Source organism: Narcine bancroftii, chromosome 4 (assembly GCF_036971445.1).
Source record: "Narcine bancroftii isolate sNarBan1 chromosome 4, sNarBan1.hap1, whole genome shotgun sequence".
NCBI lineage: Eukaryota > Metazoa > Chordata > Chondrichthyes > Torpediniformes > Narcinidae > Narcine > Narcine bancroftii.
In genome coordinates this window covers 245,873,795-245,895,235 of record NC_091472.1, presented here as the reverse complement: position 1 = coordinate 245,895,235, position 21,441 = coordinate 245,873,795, and the positions used below count along the sequence as shown (strand labels likewise).

General features: G+C 39.7%; 1 protein-coding gene across 14 annotated transcripts in view; it reads right to left on the bottom strand.

Moving 5' to 3' along the window:
• Nucleotides 1-21,441, bottom strand: part of dnah7 (dynein, axonemal, heavy chain 7) — a 359,684-nt gene that overhangs the window by 72,441 nt on the left and 265,802 nt on the right. For 13 of the 14 annotated variants that reach the window (XR_011356527.1, XR_011356526.1, XM_069934600.1 and 10 more), the window contains 2 exons: nt 9,070-9,196; nt 5,748-5,942 (listed from right to left, as the gene is read on the bottom strand). Coding sequence is in view for 11 of the 14 variants with exons in the window: in XM_069934600.1 (XP_069790701.1) it covers nt 5,748-5,942; nt 9,070-9,196 (322 nt within the window). In the remaining 3 variants the exon portion in view is untranslated. Of the gene's footprint in view, nt 1-5,747; nt 5,943-9,069; nt 9,197-9,665; nt 9,768-21,441 lie in introns of those variants that run through there. The other variant, XR_011356528.1, reaches the window with a different exon arrangement.

Below are 21,441 nucleotides of genomic sequence, written 5' to 3'. Positions count from 1 at the left end.
TGCTCCCTGTCACTTGGAGGTTAAGCAGATATCAATGATGAATCCTGAGGGATGGCAGTGTGGCATAGCACAGGCAAGGCATTGCACATGAACCCATGGTGAAAGGAGAAATTGCATCAAGTCAACTGACAATACTTCCACGTATCATAATGCCAAGGGGAAGCTAACAGGACCAACCAGACTGTGTAACTACTGTGACACAGACACACAACTGCCTTCAGATCCATGCCAATACTGACATCTTTTTCAATCTGTCAGCTCTTACACAACAGCAGCCTGCTGATGAGAGCTGCAGTCTGCTCCCATTTGTCAGCTCTCTGTATTCACAATTCAGCATCTTCTCTGAGGCAGCAGTTCTATAACCCTGGGTTGTATTGTTTCCTGATTATCATTTTCAGGACAGCAACCTACTTCTAATGGACAGCAATCAATTGATTGGAATAGCTTGAGATTTTGCAGAAGCATTAAGATTTTGGATGGCATCCACCTGTACCTCCAATGAAACAGAAACAGCTGCTTTAAGATGAAATGAGAATATTGACTGACATGGAGGTGCCAATTACTTCAGGTATGGAAATAATGTTTTTCAAGTTCGGGAGTCATGTGATGCAGAGGAGCTGAATGGACAGACCCCACAAGAGCTCCTCAACACAATCCTGCGAATTGACTGAAAAACTGGAAAAACAGAAAATAAAGCCGAAAAATCACCACAGCAAGGGCAAGAAGAATAGGGCAGCCCTCATGGAAATGGAGATGCTGCACAGGAAAGATGGGATCCGAGAAGAGCCTGGCATGATGGTGGAGGGCCCAGGGCCAGTAAGCAGCAGACCAGTGCCTATAATTGTAGACGTGATGGACGTTGCACAATTGCTGGCTAATAAAATTGAGACTCTAGACAAAAGGATCCAAAAGATAATGAAAGGACTGGGCGAAGTGAAGATTGCATTCGTACTCTAACCGCACAGCAGCCGCCAAAGACAAAATGGAGCCTGTGGAAGACAGACTGGAGAAAAAATGATACAGATGCCAGGAAAGTTGAAAGAGAGAGACTGCTGTAGAATCTGGATTCACTAGAAAATTATAACAGGCAGATTGTGGGGCTAAGAGAAGGGGCGGAGAGACAAGAATCGGTGGGATTTTTTGGGAAATGAATCCCGAGGATCCTTGGAATAAATGGTGTGACAAGCCCATTGTAATTGAGAGGGCCTACCGAATCTCCAGTCCCTAACCAGGGCCAAACTAACGCCCATGCCTGGTATTGATAAGACTGCTTAAATATCAAGAGAGTGAGACTATACTCCGTGCGGTGAGGGAACATGATGGGTCACTGATAGTCGAAGGGGCAAGGATCAGCTTTTTCCCTGATTTGAGTGTAGCACTGTTCAAAGAAAGGAAAGAATTTGACACCATTAAAAGAACTTTACATACAAAAAAAATTGTATATGCCCTATTGTACCCAGCAACATTATAATTTGACATGCCAGGGGGTGAAAGAAAATATTTAAAAGATTCTCGCGAGGCAATGGAACTGGCATGGAAAATGAAAGGAAGACCCAAAGGAGAAATGGAAGAGCAAAGAAAATAAGGGACAAAGAGCATAAAGGATAAGGAAAATAATGAGATACCCTTTTCTTGACAGTTTTTATAGAATGTAAACATGGATAACAAAGCAATATAGCACATAATTTAAGGAATGTAATAAAATAAGAGACTAGGATAGTCAATGTAAATAATGTAAATATACATAATGAGGAGTGCAAAAGAGAACTGAATAGAAGATTAAAAGCTTCAATGAGAGCAGCAGGTGGACCCATCTTAAAGGGGAACAATGGTGCCAAGTGGTTAACAATTGGCAGCAAAATAAAAGGGAGAAAAGTTATTATAAAAAGAGAGGCGATTTGTTTTTGTTTTAGCGGGACCGCTAGTGCCAAGGAAATAAATATTTTAACTGAGGGATGCACACGGCAGTTGAAGAACATATGTGGGCTTTCAGAGACAGATAAGCATAAAACTCCGGTTTGTCACACAAATATGTTGAAACCTTATTATGAGGATAAGGGTAGTGGAGAACAGTCTGATTCAGAGATGTTAGTTGTTGACAGGGTTGAGGAAGTTATGGATCTTAAGATTATGGAAACAGAATCTTGTGAGGGTAACCCTAAAGAAACCATAGTTCTTGTGTGCCTGTCAAACTCAGCAATTTTGGAAAATCTGGAGGAAAAGTTAGGCCATCTTATGTCACAACAATAGATGCAGTTGAAAGAATTAATTTTGAAATATACAAATTTGTTTCTTGATGTGCCAAAAAGGACATCAGTGATTTATCATGATGTGGATTTGGGAGAGGCAAGTCTCATAAAACAACACCCATAAAGAATAAACATTCATGAGGTGGAATATATGTTTAAAAATTACATTATTAAAGTGACAAAAAAAGTTTAAACAAATTAAACATTGTTTAATTTTCAAAGTAGTGTTTGTATCTGAGAAGTGAATTATACAAAAAGAATGTGTAAATATGTAAAAAAAGGATTTTTTTTCAGGTGTGATACTATGTTTTGGAAAAGTTGAAAAATAAAATTTTCAAACTTTTTTCAAGCTCTGCACAAAGGCCACCACAAAGTTGGAGATGGACTGGCATCTGTAGATAGCCACTGCCATTGGCTGCTCTGCACCTGCTACAATCACATTGCAGACACCGTCATCACAACAGTGCACTGCGCATGCACAAGCACCACGAGAACACAATAGTCGAATCAAGTATTGACAAGGAGCAGACATCACGCTGTGGGCGCTCTCTCTCCATACCATGTTTGGTTATGTTCAGTAAAGTCTTTTGCTTGGTTTACCTCATCCACCGATCCGACTCATTATTAAGCACGCAAGAATGAACATGATGTCAGAAGTGGGATTAAGAGCATCCAAAGCCTGAAGCCTTCCAATCAAAAATCGGTCGCAGTAACCACAACCATGTTTTACAGTTGCCATAATGGTGGATGGAGTCAGGCAACCCGACCCACTCACGTTTGATGGAAATGTGGGAGAGGACTACCACATTTTCGAACAGGAATACAATTTATTTATAGCAACAACACATAGCGACAAGCCTTCCCACACCAGGGCATATATTTGGTTAAATTTGGCAGACCCAGAAGTCATTGAAAGGGAAAGCACGTTTTTATACACGGGCGAAGTGTGTAACAGGAACCTCGTTACCAGCCCGGCTGAATTGAGAGAGGATCCCAAATGTTTAAAGCGTAAATTTAGAGAAATTTGCAACCCTCAGAAAAATGCGACAATGCAAAGGCACAAATTCAACACGAGAGACCAAAAGCCTGGAGAGTCAATAAACTCATACATCAGCGATTTAAAAATCGGGGCAAAAACCTGCAATTTCAGCATTCTCTGCAAGGAACTAATGAAAGACAGAATGGTCTGTGGAATTTGTGATGATAGTATGCAGAAGGCCCTCCTGTAAGACAGAGAGCTGATACTAGCAGAGCATTTTCCTTCTTCACTACCAATCTTAACTGGGCATTAACTTTTAGATTCCTCTGCACAAGGACGCCCAGGTCTCCTTTCACCTCCAAGGATTGCATTTTTTCCCCCATCCAAATAGTACTCTGCCTGTTTATTTCCACGGCCAAAATGTAGAACCGAACACTTCTCAACATTGTACTTCAACTGCCGTATATATGACCAATCTCCCAATTTGTCTATATCTCTCTGCTATTTTAGTTTCTTCAACAGTTTCTGCTCCACCACCTATCATGATGCCATCTGCAAATATGGCCACAAAACTATTTAGTCCACAATCCAAATAGTTAATATAAACAGTAAACAGCAGTGGCCCAAGACCAACCCCTGCGTAACATCGCTTGTTACAGGTAATCATCCTGAACAGGATCCCTTAATTTCAACCCTTCGCTTTCTGCCTATCAGCCAATTTCCTATCCAATCTAATAGCATCCCTGTAATTCCATGGGCCTTCATTTTATACATCAGCCTAGCATGCGACATCTTACCAAAAGCCTTTTGAAAATCCAAGTAAATAACATCCACAGCCTCCCCTTTGTCTACCCTACCTGAGATTTCTTCAAAAAACTCAAATAAGTTAGTCAAACATGATCTACCCTTTAAAAACCATGCTGACTAGGACCTGTCCTGTCATACATTTCCAAGTATTTCATAATTTCATCCTCAAGGATGAACGCTAATATTTTCTCCATCACTGACCTCAGACTTAAAGGTCTATAGTTTCTTTTTTTCTGCCTCCCACCTTTCTTGTACAACTGAACCACATTCGCAACCTTCCAATCCCCCGGAACCATGCCAGAAACTAATGATTTCTGGAAAATTGTCACCAATGGATCTATAATTGAAGAAGAATTGTTCTCTGACAGGAGAAGGAATGGAAGGGGATGGAAAGTCAGTGGAAAGGAGACAGAATTGAGAGAGAGAGAGAGAGAGAGACTGGGGAGGGGTTAACTGAATTTGGAGGTCTGATATTTATGCTGTCTGTTTGGAGACTTAATATCAACTGTTCCTCCAATTTGGCAGTATATGAGGCACTGGACAGGCATGTCAGTGTGGCACTGGGGTGTTGAATTAAAGTGGTTGGCCACAGGGAGGTCTTTGCTATTACTCTAAAGAAGGAGCTCAATAAAATTTCCATGTCTAATCTCCTCGATGTAAAGGAGGTGCATTGAAAGCAACGAATGCAGTAAGTAACACGTACAGATTCATAACTGTGGCGTGGCTTCACTTGGAAGGTATGCTTGGGGCTCAAAACAGTGATAGAGGAGATGTGTTCAAATGTAGCATCTCTGAACTGAGGAGTGATGAGGGAGTCATGGAGGGAGAGATCCCTACAATTTGTAGGGAGGGAAAGATGGGGTCCCGTTGTAGGTGGTGGAAACTGCAGAGAATAATATGTTGGATGTGGAGGCACGTTGGGTAGAAGGTCAGGATGTTTTTGTTCTGTCTCAGGTTGGAAAGGCCAGGGCAGAGGAAACATTTATTTGTTTTGGAAGACAAGTTCCTTCCAGGGAAAAGTACTGTGGCCACTTCCTGCTAGCTTTTTTATATAGTACTTGGGACCTCATAAAAATCTGGAATAATGGGGAGAGTGAATTTTAGTCAAATCAAGATAACTGCTACCTGACATTGAGCCCTGCTGACTTTTGTTGCTGAGTATGTAATGACCTCGTTTCCCTATCAATCTTATATCCTCAGTTGAAACCATTCTTACAGGATTAAAGATTAGAACCAGTCACTTTTTGTCAAACTGGTAATTTCACTAATTTAAATACATGATTAAATGTTTGATGAACACAACAGATTTGCAAATGTTACTTGATACATTCTGCTGACAAGAAACATTGATTACAATAAATGTCACAGGTTTTTGAATCAGGCTCAAAATATGTGAAATATTTTGTCAAACTGGATAAACCTGAGGAGTCAGAAGGACAGGATCTTTTAACCTAGAAAATTAAATATTAAACAAAACACCACATCTCAAAGTTTTTTTAAAAGTGTTCTTAAAAAATTGTATCAAATTTTACACTAAAGGCCCTATGGAAATTTGATGGACACATAAAATCACAACCAGTTATTTATATGTTATCTATAAAATACAAAATTGAAGTATGCATTAAAAATCTCCAGTATCATAAATTAACTAATGCATTTTGATATTAACCTTGAGGATGGACATAGTAATTTTTAAATTTTTTCCAATTTACCATGCTGTCGTACACTGCCTTCCATCCATCCAATAGAACCACAAACTCCCCCCGAAAACCTGAAAACTCTGGAACTTCATCAAGTCGGCACAACTCATCCCAAGATGTTTTCGGAAGCCAATCAGATGGGTTCTCATATGCATTATCCAAGCCAATGCCACCTGTCAGCAAAAAGGTCCACTCCTGATCTTCAATCTGAAGGTGAAAGCAAGCACCATTAGATGCTTATGTTATGTCACTATAATCAGATTAATTTATCAAGGGTTTAATGAAGCTTCAATTCATACATAAACAAACATCTCAACAAAGTGACAATAAATATAGTCAGTTTGTATTTCTGTCTCTTTGAAACACTAGCTTTTAAGCCAATCAATGCTTCTGTGGTTTAAAAAAATACACATTGCTGTGAAAGTGATGTTAGATGAAAAATAATGTGATTTTTTTTCTCATTATTGCATCATCAGATCTGTTGTACACAAAGTGCCTTTATGATAAATGAGTTGATAATGCGAGGCATCATTAACACCAGAATGTTCTAGTTCTCTCAGAGCATCACTCATTGTGTCCTAAGAGTGGCATTGATGAATTATTGAGTGTTCAGTTGTAAATCTGACAACTTTCTTGACAAGGGATGAAAGGGTGGTTATTAGGGGATGGAATAAAAGGAGGGGAATAGATGCAAAAGATTCAGATCAGAGGAGTCAGGTGGTAAATAAACGACATTTAATCGTAATTCTGCATTGCATCAGTGCCAAGCAGAAAATTAGAAGCTATAAGCCCGAAGGCTCATAACTTGAGCACTTTTCCCAACTGTAATCCATTTTAAGATTTAATAGGTAATTTACATACGAGTGCAAGTGGGTTTATTTGTCTATATAGTAGTCATTTTTTCTGGATATTCCCAGAGCAATAATTTTTTATTGACTGAAAACTAACTTGTTTAAAACTAAGTAGCTTTCTCTCATCCAGTTTTGACAAATGTTAACTTTGTTTCTCTTTCCAGAGATGATGTCTGATTTGCCGAGTGTTTCCAATAGTCTTAGTTTTTATTTCAGATTTCCAACATCTGTTAACTTGTTTGATTTTCATTCATTTAACCCATTATCATTTTGTGGCCATATACAGACACAAGGTATGGTGCACCAAACTAGTTTGGACATTTGGTTTAGAGCAAGATAATTGATTGAGAGGAAATTTCATCCAAGCTCTCCTAATTTATAATGGAAATCAGAACTGCAGCAACTAAAACAGAAGAGGAAAAATCAGAAGAAAACAGGTTTCGGGATTGTGATCTAACATTGCCATCAGAAGTCAGTGGAAGCTCAAATTCTTCTACAAGTTGGAGATTTATGTTTTCATTTGGACTTTGTCTCCAATGTTTTTTCACTAATACATGGAATTTGCACCATACATTTTCTTCCACTGGAAGCAAAGTGGCCTCAAAGATTTGAAAAAAGACAGCCAATGTTCAACCCTCCTGATGTCTGCTTTACTTTTCAACCATTTTCAGTGAGTTGAAAATATTCTCATTTTTTTAAATACAAAATATTAACAAGATTTCCACTAACAGCAGTTTTTAAAAAAATCACTTCCTCACCTTGCCCTACCATTAAATAAGTTCCTACCTTTTGTTATCTATTTTTTTTTCCTTTCCATCCTGTCACAGATCTTCTTACCCTTGTCTTTACTTACCTTTTTTTTCTGCATCTTAAAACTTATTTATCTCCAAAGTTTAACCTTATTCCTCTGACCTAATTCGTTCAATATTTCTGGTAATTTGAGGTTTTCAGATTTTGTAATATTTGTTTATCTGTGGGGGAGGGAATACACAAGATTGAATTTTTCTTGGAGAGAGCTGGATGAACTCAAATCAGTTGAATAGCTTCCTTCCATGTTGTAATGTTTGGTTTCAAATTAGCTTGATTTTTGTGTGTCAGTAGAATTATATGAATGTGTGCAAGTTGGTTTTGGCAGTATTAACTCATAAAAACATGAGAAGTAGAAGCAGCAGGTTAGGGTATTCAGCCCCTGCCAACCCCTCCTCCCAACCTCTTCAATAGGTCATGGCTGATATTTCACTCACCACTACTTTCTTGCACTTCTCCTGCTTGTCTTGATTCCATTAATGTTTAGAAATTTGTTGTTATTTATTTGAATATAACCAAAACCTTAGATAAATATTCCAAGGATGTAAATAAAAGGGGAAATATTTTACCATATTATTTGAATGGTTAACGTTTTGTGGACAAAGCATTTTTTTATGATTTAATTTTTTAAATTCCAGAAATTAAAGTCTTTATGGTTTTTCTAGATCTTTTTACAAAGCTTGAAATACAGTGGTGGAACATGATCCCCTTTTAAAGCAAAAATTCATTTATTACTTTAAATTCTCACAAAATTTGGATGTATTGGCATTTTAAATGGCAAGCCTGAAGCTGCAGGTATTTTTTTTTCCCCAAAACAACAGGATATAATGAAAAACCTTGAACAACAACTGAAAAATAAATATACTTTTTACAATGTAATACAGTAAAACCCCTGGTATCTGGCATCTATGGGGATTAGTAGTTGCTGGATAAGTGCATTTTCCAGTTGCTTGAGATTTACACTTACAATGTCTAATAGGTCTGCTTTAAGAATAAACAGTTTAAAAAACAAAGATGCAATACTGTACTTAAACTGAACAAACTTCACTTGCATGAATATATAAATTTTAAAGCATTTAACTTTATTTTCAGTAACATTCTTTTAAAACATTTAACCATTGCTGCATCCAGAGCTTCCTCACCACCCACAGAGTCACCCAAAGGATGAACAATAACAATTGAGATAATTAACTCTCCCTCCCAAATTTATCAACCCTCTGACTGGGGCGACTCACTAAACAGGGATAAGGAGATACTTTAAGAGAGCCATCTCAATGGCAAGCAGTATCAACCAGCTCTTCATCCTGGGCGATGCCATTGCTGTTTCATACAACTTTATTCAAACAGCTGCTGCAAGCAAAGCATGACCAAGGCCTTCACCGGCTGAACATTTGCTCCCATCTTCAAAGGTTTGTGCTTCTTCAGAGAACATTTACTTTTACAATTCTGAACTTGCATATTTTCTATCCATGATTCTTATTTACTTTTATTTTTAAAATGCATTTTCCTCAATTTTTTTTGCCAGTTGCTTGAGGCTGCCAATTGCTTGATTTCCAGATACCAGGGGTTTTATTGTATCGTGAATGAAGGTTGTTGTAAGTGAGAAAAAGTGAGAATTTTCTTTCACAAGTTCTCAAAAGTGATTTTAACCATTACTAAAATATTAAAGGACTGACCAGACTGTCGTGCTTTAGTAGGTTTACTGCCAAGCAAAATGAAAATAGCAGCTTGTCCTTTTCAAAGAGTGATCGACACACATTCACATACAATGAGTATGTGAAATATTTCCTGAGGATCTGCAACCTACAATGTTGAAAGACAAATTAAATATTAAAGTGTGTGCATTTAAAAATTCAATTACAACTCACTTAGGCTGCTGTTATTTCTCACAGGCTTTATGGTCAATTACTCATGACAAATCAACAGTTCATTAAGAATGCATGTCAATTCATGTATAAAGCAAGTTTTAAAGATGTTCAGGTTTTGCTAATTGATTTTATATTGGAAGAAATACATGTGAAGAACAGATAAACCAATCTTTACAACTATCTCAAGTAATAAACAAAGATGCAATACTGTACTTAAACTGAACAACCTTTATGGTCAATTACTCATGACAAATCAACAGTTCATTAAGAATGCATGTCAATTCATGTATAAAGCAAGTTTTAAAGATGTTCAGGTTTTGCTAATTGATTTTATATTGGAAGAAATACAAATGAAGAACAGATAAACCAATCTTTACAACTATCTCAAGTAATAAGCCACTCACTATCTATTGTAAGTTGTTTTTTAATGTTCAAGTGTAAATCAGGATTGATAGGCTCAAATGCCATTCCTTGGCTTGCAATATTCAGATGTCATTTTGGATGTACTTTCATTTTGAAATTAGGGTTGCCAACAATCGGTTTATTCAATAAAAAAAGACAGAAATTAAAACAGCAGGCCAATCTGTGAATGTCAGTTCTAACATATAATTGTGCTTTTGAAACTCAGTATATTGACAGTTTAAAGAACCAATTTCATAAAATATTGCCAAAATGCAATAAATAAAATGCATTAAAATAGTTTTTTTGAAATGATGCTGCAAAATAGATGATCCATGGTGGCAAATCACAGAAAGATCATATAAAAATGACTTTCACTTCCCATAACTGTTTGTTAATTTGTAGCTACAGTCCAATTTTTGTGTCAGTCCATTTCCATTACTTTTTTGCAGGATATTTCACAATAGAATTATGAGGACTAATTTGATCGTGTCTTCCACGTGCACAAATTTTGCTGCAGAAGTCAAGAAATAGATATTTCTTGTATCTCTCCCACCTGTAGATACTGAATATAATGTAATGTTCCCAATACTGCCTTGCCTCAGGCCAGCAAACAAAGAACAAACTATATTTTCAGCTTTCTTTGTTCTTTTGGTCTCAGTGGTACAATCAATAATACATTTATTAAGAGAATTGTTTTGCTTATTCATGAGATGATGATGAGGCTTATTAGTCATCCAGAGAAAATTAGATTTACTCCACATAAGGAATACATCATGTTAAGATCAGCTGAAGGACTAATTGATTTTAGCATTACACAAGCATTTTCTTGCACGATCAGATCAACTCTTAAAAGCAACACAATAGTGAACAAATATAAAAGGTCAGCAACTAAAAAAAATAACTTTTAATTTAAATTTAGAGATACAGCACGGTTACAGATCATTCCAGCCCACAGGCCTGCGCCACCCAATTACATCCATTGGATCAATTAACCAAATAACCCCATGGTGACATGGGGAGAATGAACAAACACTTTACAGAAACCACTGGCTTCAAATCTGAGTCACTCGTGCTCTGATAGGATTGTACAAACTGCAATGCTAACTGCTGCCCATGGTTAAAATTTAAAAAGTAAAGAAATAAAGAAATAAAGCAGTACACAGGAAACAAAGATTGAAAATAGATCACGTTGAGAGCCTTTGGTTGCTCTCCACTGAAAATGATGCGAAACAAAATTAAAAGGCAATAAAATTAATCCACAGAAAGATTGCCTTATCCTCTCCACTAGTTATGCACGTAAGTGAGATCCTTCTGGCTGAAGACCTGGGGAACAGTCTAAAAAAAAAATTAGAAAAGTGGAGTTTCCGTAAGATCCAGAATTATTCCTTCTGGGAGATATTTGTGAAGTACAGTTTAGACTATCCAAACCTCAAATTCAGTTTATAGCGGCTGCGTGGAAGTCCAACTCTCAACAGGTTACTCGCTGGAATACGGATTCAAAAAGTATATAGAGAGTAAAATAGAGGCTTGAGAAAATAGGACCATGAGAAAATAACACTGCAGAAATAATAATGGGAGACAAGGAAATGGCAGGGGAATTAATTCAGTAATTTACATCAGTTCTCACTGTGAAAGACATTTAGCAATGTGCCAGATGTCAAAAGGTATCAGAGAAGCAAAGTGAATGTCATTGCTATTTCAAGAGAGAACATGCTCAGAAAGCTGAATAGTTTAAGGGTGGATAAGTCTCCTGGACCAGAAGGATTGTACCCTCAGGTTCTGAAAGAAGTAGCGGTTGAAATTGTGGAGGCATTGATAATGATTTTTTAGGAATCAATAAGTTCTCAACTGGTCCCAGAGGGCTGAAAAAAAATTGTTAATGTCACCCCACTATTCAAGAAGGGAGGGAGATTCTATTGGCTTCTGTTTCAATTGCATTAATTGTTCGAAAGACACGTTCTCTTTTCAGTTCCCAAGATAGGACTTGTGCACTCTTTCCCCCAGCTCGTAGTACCTTTGTTATTATTATCATTATTCTTTCTCTGTCTTATAAATTTGTAACGTATTATACTCAAGCTTTTTGTTAATAAATACTCTTTGTTTCTGTTCTGAGCTCCTCAACTACAGGTCCTTCTCCAAATGGTGCATCCCTTGTTCTAATTTGTCTACCTCCCTTGTGTATTTTTTTTTTAATTCTCGAGGTATAGCTTTTAAAATGTCCCATATAGTAAATTTATTGGCAGTAGAATGAGAGTTAGTCTCACAGAATATTTTAATACGTCTTGTAATAAAGTCACAAAATTCAGATATTTTCAACAACAATGGATTGGAACACCATAGAAACACCATATTCTGCTCATCAGGCATAACAATTGATAATAATAGAGGTGAATGGTCTGACAGGACTCTTGTCTTAGAGTCAATTTCCATGATTCTATCCTGCAAAATGCGGAAATAGCAAAAATAAATCGATCATGGAGTACATATCATGTCTATTGGAGTAAAAGGAGTAGTCTCTGTCTCTGATGTAATTTCCTACAGGCATCCATTAAATTCACCTCTCTCATCTCCATAGCTAACCTTATCTTGGCTACTGCCTTTGTTGATTTGTCTAAAACAGTATCCAGACAAGAATTAAAATCCTCACCGCTGTTGTATTTTGGTGCGAATTTGCCAATTGATTCTATTCCAAATTATATAAATCAGAATCTCAAAGATATATTAATAAAAGATTATTTGTCACAATTGGTTATCCCAAATTTAGATTTGGTTGAGCAGATGGAATTCAATGCATTTTTCACTCAAATGGAGATAGAGGAGGCATTGAATTCATTGCATGTTAATAGATCTCCAGGAATTTTATAAAGAATGTAATAATTTATTAATGCTGCTTTTTGTGGAGGTACTGAATCAAGCCGTTGGATCACATATCTTGCCGGATTCTTTCTCAATAGCAATAATAACTGTAATTCCCAAAAAAGATAGATCCATTGAAACCATCATTATATAGGCCAATTTCTTTGTTTAATACAGACTGTAAAATACTAGCTAAAGCTTTGGCAAACAGATTGGTGAAATTTTTGCCAAAATTGATAAATAAGGATCAAACAGGATTTGTTAAGAAAAGGTAATCACAGGACAATGTGACCAGATTGCTTAGTATAATTCATGTGCTCCAGTAAAGAGGTGATTTAAGTGTTGCAGTTGCCTTGGATGAGAAAAAGGCTTTTGATAGACTGAGTGGGATTTTTTTATTTTAAATTTAAAGTACTGGAGAAATTTGGATTAGGTCAAAACTTATAAACTGGATTCGAGCCCTATATAATGAACCAAAGGCCAGCGATGTGATGAATGGTCACATATCTTCAACATTCCCACTGCCCAAAACTAGCAGACAAGGATGTCCATTATCTCCTGTTCATTTTGTATTGGCTATAGAACCTTTGGTGGAAATTATTTGACAGGATCCAGACATTAAGAGGTTCAGGGTTGACCAAGATGAACGCAAGATTAGTCTGATAGAACCAGAAACTTCTTTGCAAAAATTGCATTTACAACTGGAAGACAATGGGGAGGGTTCTGAGTATAAAATTAATTGGGATTATGACATAAATTGATGGGGATTATACAAATTGTCAATGAAATATGTAATTTAAATGGATGAAGAATGGTATTAAGTATTTGGAGATCAAAATGGATCATGACTTGAAAATTTGTACAGAATTGACTACCTCCCCTTGCTTAAAAAAGTTGAAGATTTAAATAAATGGATTTAACTGTATTAAAATGAATATATCCCCACATATATAGTACCTCTTTTAGACTCTTCCAATACCATTACCATGGATGTTTTTTGCAAAATTTATAGAAGTTAGTTAGAAATTTTCTTTGGAAAGGTTAGTTAGCTAGAGTATCCATGGAAAAATTAACTTGGAAAAACCATATGGGTGTGGGGCCTTGCAACTCCAAAATTTTAAATACTACTATTGGTCAGCCCAGATGAAATTTGTCACTTCCCTCTTTGATGGAAGAGAAGCTTTCATGGGTGGAAATTGAACTGCACAAAGTCAGAGAAAGTGAGTAGCAGAAGATGTTACATATAAATCTATTATTGGTGAAAAGGAAGCACCTTTAACAAAGCATATTTTGAATATTTGGTTCAAATTAAATTATTCAATTGGATCAAAAGGAAAAATATCTCCAAGCATGTCCTTGATTAAAAATAGATTAATTCCTTTAACAATGGATAATAAAATTCTACATACATGGTCCTGTAAAGAGATCAGGTATGTGAAAGATAGTTATTTGCAAGGGCAATAAATATCATTTGAACAGTTAAAAAATAAATATGATATTCATAATAATACAATTTTCTGCTACTTTCAATTAAGAGCTTTTTTTAAGGGACGAATTAGGACCGACCATGATTTTACCAGAGTGCAGTAAAATAAAGATTCTGATTTGAAAGGAGATCACAAGTTTACATCTGCAATGTCTTCCTTACTTCAGTCAGGCACTCCGAAGTGGAAGTTATACATATCAAAACAAAGATGGGAATCAGGCTTGAATATTAGTATTGGTGATAAGAACTGGTCCAATTTATGTCAGGACTGAATGACAAATGCAATTAATGTAAGATATAGATTGGTGTAATATAATTTTTTGCATCAGCTACATCTTACCCCACAGAAATTACATAAATTAAATTCTTGTATATCAGATATTCATTATAAATGTGGTGAAGAAAGAGGAAACCTTTTACATTCCACCTGGTCACGATCTAAAGTGAATCCTTTTTTGACAAATTTAAAAATTTTATTTAATTACCACAAAGTCCAGGATCGTTTTTCCTTGGAAATGCTATGGACATAAAATCAAAAATGAAACTGTCCACTATCAAATAGAATTTCTTAAAATTGCATTGGTGGTGGCCAAGAAATGAATTGCAGTTACTTAGAAGTTAATTCCCCTCTGGATATTGCCTGATGGAATGTGGAAATGCATAGCTGTGTTCCCCTGGAGAAAATTTAAGGAAGAAGTATCAAATGTTTTTGCAGGTTGCAATGAACAGGAATTCACTGACTGTGTGTAGTTTAGAAGGATGGCCCCTCCTTTGGCTCTGACCCCACCTACCCCAATATAAATCCTGGTTTTCTCACCTGACCTCAGATTCACCTGAGGAGTATTGTATCTACCGGCCATTGATTGTAAGCTATTAAAATCGTGTTTGTCTCTTAGTGCAATCAGTCATGTTACAATTTTAATAGTTTACTTTTGAAGCCAGGCATAATCCAGGTCGACCTTCTGTCCCCAAAGTCCCCAGAGGAATTTGCCTACTGGCTGGAGTGCTTCCAGTCCTACCTGATGGCCATGCAAGATCCCTTCAACTCCGATAGTCTCCAGAGGTCTGCACTACTCTCAAGACAACCCCAAGGGGTTTGTTGTCATCAGGCACTGTGCAACTTATGAGACTGCCATGCAAGGCTTGAAGGCCTGCTACATGAGGCCACAGAACGATGTGCTGGCAAGACACTGGCTCTCTCAACGTCATCAACACCTGGATGAGTTGCTGGACGACTATGTCCTTGAACTGTGGACCCTGACTAGGAAGTGCCACTCTGAAGCAGCCACAGCCCAGGTGAGAGAGGAACAACAAATCTGGGATACCTCGTAGCAGAAGTGAGGTCAAGGTACATGAGGCAGCAACTGCTGGAGCTAGGGAAGAAAGACTTGGCCAGCACCCTAGAGCTGGCGAAAGCACTCGAACAGGCCCAACTAGGAGGTGATGACCTTGCAGGAGAAAGTGACACCTTTTCAGAAGACCAAGTTTGTGTAGCACTAGCGGCCCCTGCAGCCTCAGCATTGACTGCTTCTTCTTTGGCTTGGCTTCGCGGACGAAGATTTATGGCGGGGGTAAAAGTCCACATCAGCTGCAGGCTCGATTGTGGCTGACAATTCCGATGCGGGACAGGCAGACACGGTTGCAGGGGAAAATTGGTTGGTTGGGGTTGGGTTTTTCCTCCTTTGTCTTTTGTCAGTGAGGTGGGCTCTGCGGACTTCTTCAAAGGAGGTTGCTGCCCGCCGAACTGTGAGGCGCCAAGATGCACGGTTTGAGGCGATATCAGCCCACTGGCGGTGGTCAATGTGGCAGGCACCAAGAGATTTCTTTAGGCAGTCCTTGTACCTTTTCTTTGGTGCACCTCTGTCACGGTGGCCAGTGAAGAGCTTGCCATATAACACGATCTTGGGAAGGCGATGGTCCTCCATTCTGGAGATGTGACCCACCCAGCGCAGCTGGATCTTCAGCAGCGTGGACTCGATGCTGTCGGCCTCTGCCATCTCGAGTACTTCGATGTTAGGGATGAAGACGCTCCAATGAATTTTGAGTTCCTCAACATGTTTATCCAACTGCACGAAAACCAACAAGGTCGGGTCAGATACAGCAATGAGCTCTCTGAACCCTTCTCCATTAACAATGGCGTGAAGCAAGGCTGTGTTCTCGCACCAACCCTCTTTTCAATCTTCTTCAGCATGATGCTGAACCAAGCCATGAAAGACCTCAACAATGAAGACGCTGTTTACATCCGGTACCGCACAGATGGCAGTCTCTTCAATCTGAGGCGCCTGCAAGCTCACACCAAAACACAAGAGAAACTTGTCCGTGAACTACTCTTTGCAGACGATGCTGCTTTAGTTGCCCATTCAGAGCCAGCTCTTCAGCGCTTGACGTCCTGTTTTGCGGAAACTGCCAAAATGTTTGGCCTGGAAGTCAGCCTGAAGAAAACTGAGGTCCTCCATCAGCCAGCTCCCCACCATGACTACCAGCCCCCCCACAAATCCATCGGGCACACAAAACTCAAAACGGTCAACCAGTTTACCTATCTCGGCTGCACCATTTCATCAGATGCAAGGATCGACAACGAGATAGACAACAGACTCTCCAAGGCAAATAGCGTCTTTGGAAGACTACACAAAAGAGTCTGGAAAAACAACCAACTGAAAAACCTCACAAAGATTAGCGTATACAGAGCCGTTGTCATACCCACACTCCTGTTCGGCTCCGAATCATGGGTCCTCTACCGGCATCACCTACGGCTCCTAGAACTCTTCCACCAGCGTTGTCTCCGCTCCATTGACTGCTACAGCCACACGCAACCTATGGACAGGCAAAGCACCCCTGTACCCGATGCCCTGCGAAGGATGCCATGTGTTCACGATGCAGTAAAAGGGGGCACTGGGTGAAAGTCTGCCTGGCCAAGGGGAACCCAAAAGAGGGTGACCACGTGTGCGATCCCCAATACGGCATATGACCTAGGCCCAAGTCCTAAAGTGCCAGCCCCGGCCTCTCCATGCTGCTCACCATCTTGTTGCACCTTGTGGTGAGACCCACCACCAGAGGTGAAGCATCGTGGGAAGCAAGGGCAGCCATCTTGCTGCGTCTCGTAGTTGACGCCATATTGTCCGCCCTTGGATCAAGATGAAAGAGTCGACATCAACATGGTGAGCAACATGGTTTCTGGAGCTCTCGCCATGGTCATTCTTGATTAGGCAAGACCTCACCCATTGAACAACTTGACGATGGAGAGGATGGTAAATGGACGCTTGACTGATTGTTTGGAAGACACAGGCTCCACTGAAAGCTTTATAAACTCTATGACTGCTCTGCAGTACAATTAAAATTTTATCCAATGGACTATCATATTGACCTAGCATCGCATTTGTACTCTGCAACTATCCAGGGGAATTGTGCAGCAAAAGTGGTGGGGAGGGGGGGAATTTTGTAAGTTCCCATTGTATGTGCTGAAGGATCTGTATGCTTCTGTGTTGCTGGGCCTGGACTTCCTGTGTCACCTTAAAAGCGTGACCATGGAGTACTCTGGCCCACTTCCTCCAATCACTTTGCGGAATGGAAGGTCCCAAAAGCCGGATGCCACATGCGGTCTCTCCACCCTAAATACTGATCACACCCCATGTTTCCGAACCTGACCCACAATTGCAAGCCGATAGCCACAAAGAGCAGGGTGGGTGACCGGGAATTTATTAGAGTCAAGACGCAGCAGCTGCTTAATGAAAGCATCACTGAGCCTAGCAACAGCTCATGGTGTTCGTGAAAGGGGAAGAAAAGTCCAGGCTAGTGATTGACTATAGCCAAACAATTAATCTCTTCACATTCCTGGACGCATACCTCCTCCCTCGAATTTCAGACATGGTAAACGAAATTGCACAGTATTGGTCTATTAGACTATTGACCTGAAAGCTACAGTTACCGCAATCTGTTCTGAGGACAGTCCCTACACGGCATTTGAGGCAGACAGACGGCTTTATCAGTTCCAGAGGGTCCCTTTTGGTATCACAAATGGGGTCTCGGTCTTCCAGGGACAGATGGACAGAATGGTCAAAAAATACAGTTTAAGGGCCACCTTCCCTTATCTCAACAACATCACCATTTGTGGACATATTTTGGAAGACCACAATGCAAACCTTCAGAAGTTTTCCACACTGCCAAATCGCTGAATCTCATATACAACTCCAGTAAGTGCGTGTTCCGGACTAAAAGTCTGACTATTCTGGGCTACGTGGTGGAGGATGGCATCATTGTTCCTGACTCCAATCACATGATGTTAGACCTCCCAATCCCAAAGACTATGAAGGCTTTAAGGAAGTTCCTGGGCTTTTTTTTTCTTACTACACCCATTGGGTCCTCACTATGCGGATAAGGCCCATCCACTCTTAAATTCCACCTCCTTCTCATTATCATCTGAGCTCGGGTGGCTTTCAGCTACGTCAGGAGCTATATCGCAAAGGTCATCATGCATGTAGTGAACGAGAATGCATCCTTCCAGGTGAAGAGTGATGCCTCAGACATAGATCTGACCGCTATCCTTAACCAGTTGGATAAGGTGATAGCTTTCTTTTCCCACACCCTACAAGGCCACGAGCTTCGGAACCCATCAGTGGAGAAAGAGGCTCAAGCCATTGTAGAGGCATCAGGTATCGGTGGCATTACCTGGCCGGCCAACGATCAGTGGCATTCATGTTTAATAACATGAGGTAAAATAAAGAATGACAAGATCACGAGGAGGAGGATCGAAATCTTCACCTATAATTATGATATAGCATACAGACCAGGTATACTCAATGAGCCTCTAGATGGTCTTTCACAAGGACGCTGTGCCTCTGTACACACTGGCCAGTTGCAGTCACTGCACAATGAGCTTTGGCACTCGGGCATGATTCACACGGCTCATTTTGTCAAGGACCACAACCTGCCCTACACTATTGAGGACATCAGGGAAATGCCAGGTCTTGCCAGGTCTGCACTGAGTGCAAACTGCAGTTCTACCGCCTCGACAAAGCGCACCTGATAAAGGCATCCGCCCCTTCAAATGACTCAGTGTCAACTTCTAGGAACTCTTCCCTTCCACCGATAGAAATGTGTACTTTCTTAACGTCATCAACAAGTATTCACGTTTTCTGTTCGCCATCCCCTGCCCACATATAACCACCATCATGGTCATCAGGGCCTTGCATTCCATTTTCACCCTGTTCAGGTATCCCAGCTATATCCATAGCAACCGGGGCTCATCATTTATGAGCGAAGAGCTATGGCAGTACCTGTTCGTAAGAGGTATTGCCTCAATAAACTACAACCCCTGGGGGAACAGACAAGTTGAGAAGGAAATCCCAGTGGTTTGGAATTCCATAAAATTGGCTCACCGGTCTAAAGGCCTGCCATATTTCCACTGGCAAGAAGTCCTACCTCCTGCACTCCATTCCATAAAGTCACTTCTCTGCCCTGCGACCAATGCTTCTTCGCACGCTAATGTTTACTTTCTCGAGGAAATCTAGGTCTGGAACCACCCTTGGAGGGGCCAGTTCTGCTGAGAAAGGACACAAGGAGGAGTGAGGCAGACCCACTAGTCAAGAAGGTGCACCTGCTGCATGCCAACCCAATGTATGCCTACATGACATACCCTGATAGTAGAGAGGACATCGTCTCGATCAGAGTCCCGGCACCCAGCAGAACTGACGACCAAATGTCTCAAACAGGCTAGGAACTACCAAGTACCTCACTCAGGGTTCTGGACAAAGTGGCTCGGGAAGTAGGCCAATCCACTTAGCCACCAGAACTAGAGCCCTCGAGACCCAGTAACTCAGCACCACAGGGGACCCAGAAAGTTCATGAGCCCCAAAGTCCATCAGTACTAAGGCACTCAACCAGTATAATACTGACTGACTTGTAAATATTTGTAAATTATTATTGTTTTTAATGTATGTTCTGTTTTCACCTGCAGATTCTCTTCTGAAGGAAGGGGCAAATGCAGTGAACAGAAATTCACTGGCCATGTATAATTTAAATGGATAGACCCTCCTTTGGCTCCACCCCCACCTACCCCAATATAAACCTTGGTTTTCCCGCCTTACCTCAGATTCACCTGAGGCCATTAAAAGCTATTAAAAGCATGTTTGTGCTCCTCTCAAGTCTCTGAGAGCAATCAGTCACGTTACACAGGTATGGCAGCCATATTTGCGGAATGCAGGGTTGAATATTCAGGGACATTCTGTTTCTGAGCTCTATGTCCTGGTTCTGTCCCCTATTAGAGATCTAGCTAAGAAAAGGAATCAAATCCTATAGACTGCATACTGGATCCTAACAGTCCTTTTCTCTTCTTTTTGCTTGCTTTTCTGCTCTTTTTTTTCTCTTTTGTTCTTTACTTTGGGGCTTTGTTGGGGAAGAGAGGGATGGGATTGTTTGGAGATTATGGACAACATGTACCATTGACTTTTTAAAAATTTCAATTTTTGTATTTAAGTAATGGTTATTTTTTGATGCATGTTGTCCACAAAATTAAAATAGTCCAAAAAAAAGGAGGGAGGCAGCAGAAAGGAAATTATCGGCCGGTTAGTCTGGTATCAGTGGTTGGGAAGATGTTGGAGTCAATTGTCAAGGATGAGGTTACGGACTATTTGGAGGCACACAAAAAGATAAGCCAAAGCCAGTATTGTTTCCTTACGGGAGAATCTTGCTTGAAAACCCTATTGAAATCTTTGAAGAAGTGACAAGCAGGCTAGATAAAGGAGATGCAGTGGATATGGGAGTATGTGGATTTTCAGAAGGCCTTTAACAAGGTGCACAAGATAAGAGTCCATGGTATACAGGAAACTTACCAGCGTGCATAGAGCATTGGCTGTTTGGCAGAAAGAAAGAAATTGGAATGCAGGGATCATATTTTGGTTAGCTGCTAGTTGCTCGTTGTGTTCCACAGGGGTCAGTGTTGGGGCCTCTTCTTTTTATGTTGTACATTAATGATTTGGATTGTGGAATGAATGACTTTGTGACCAAACTTGCAGATGATACATCGGGGGAGGACCAAGTAGTTTTGAGGAAAGAGGGAGGATGAAGGAGGACTTAGATTAGGAGAATATATTTCTTTTGCCACTCTCTACCCAATGTCAGAAAGTGAACAGCCATGCATTTTGGAACAGAAAAAAATAAATGGACAGACTATTATTTTACATGGGGAGAAAATTGAAAATACCCAAATACAAAAGAACCTGATAGTCCTCATGCAGGATTATCTGAAGGTTAAAGTCGCATGTTAAGTCAGTAGTGAAGAAGGCAAATGGAATACTGCCATTCATTTCAAGGGGAATGGAATACAAGAGCAGGAATGTGATATTTAGGCTTTATCAGGAACTGGTAAATCATCACTTACAATATTGTGAGCAGTTTTAGGCAACTCATTTAAGAAAGGAGAGAGTTCAGAGGAGGTTCAT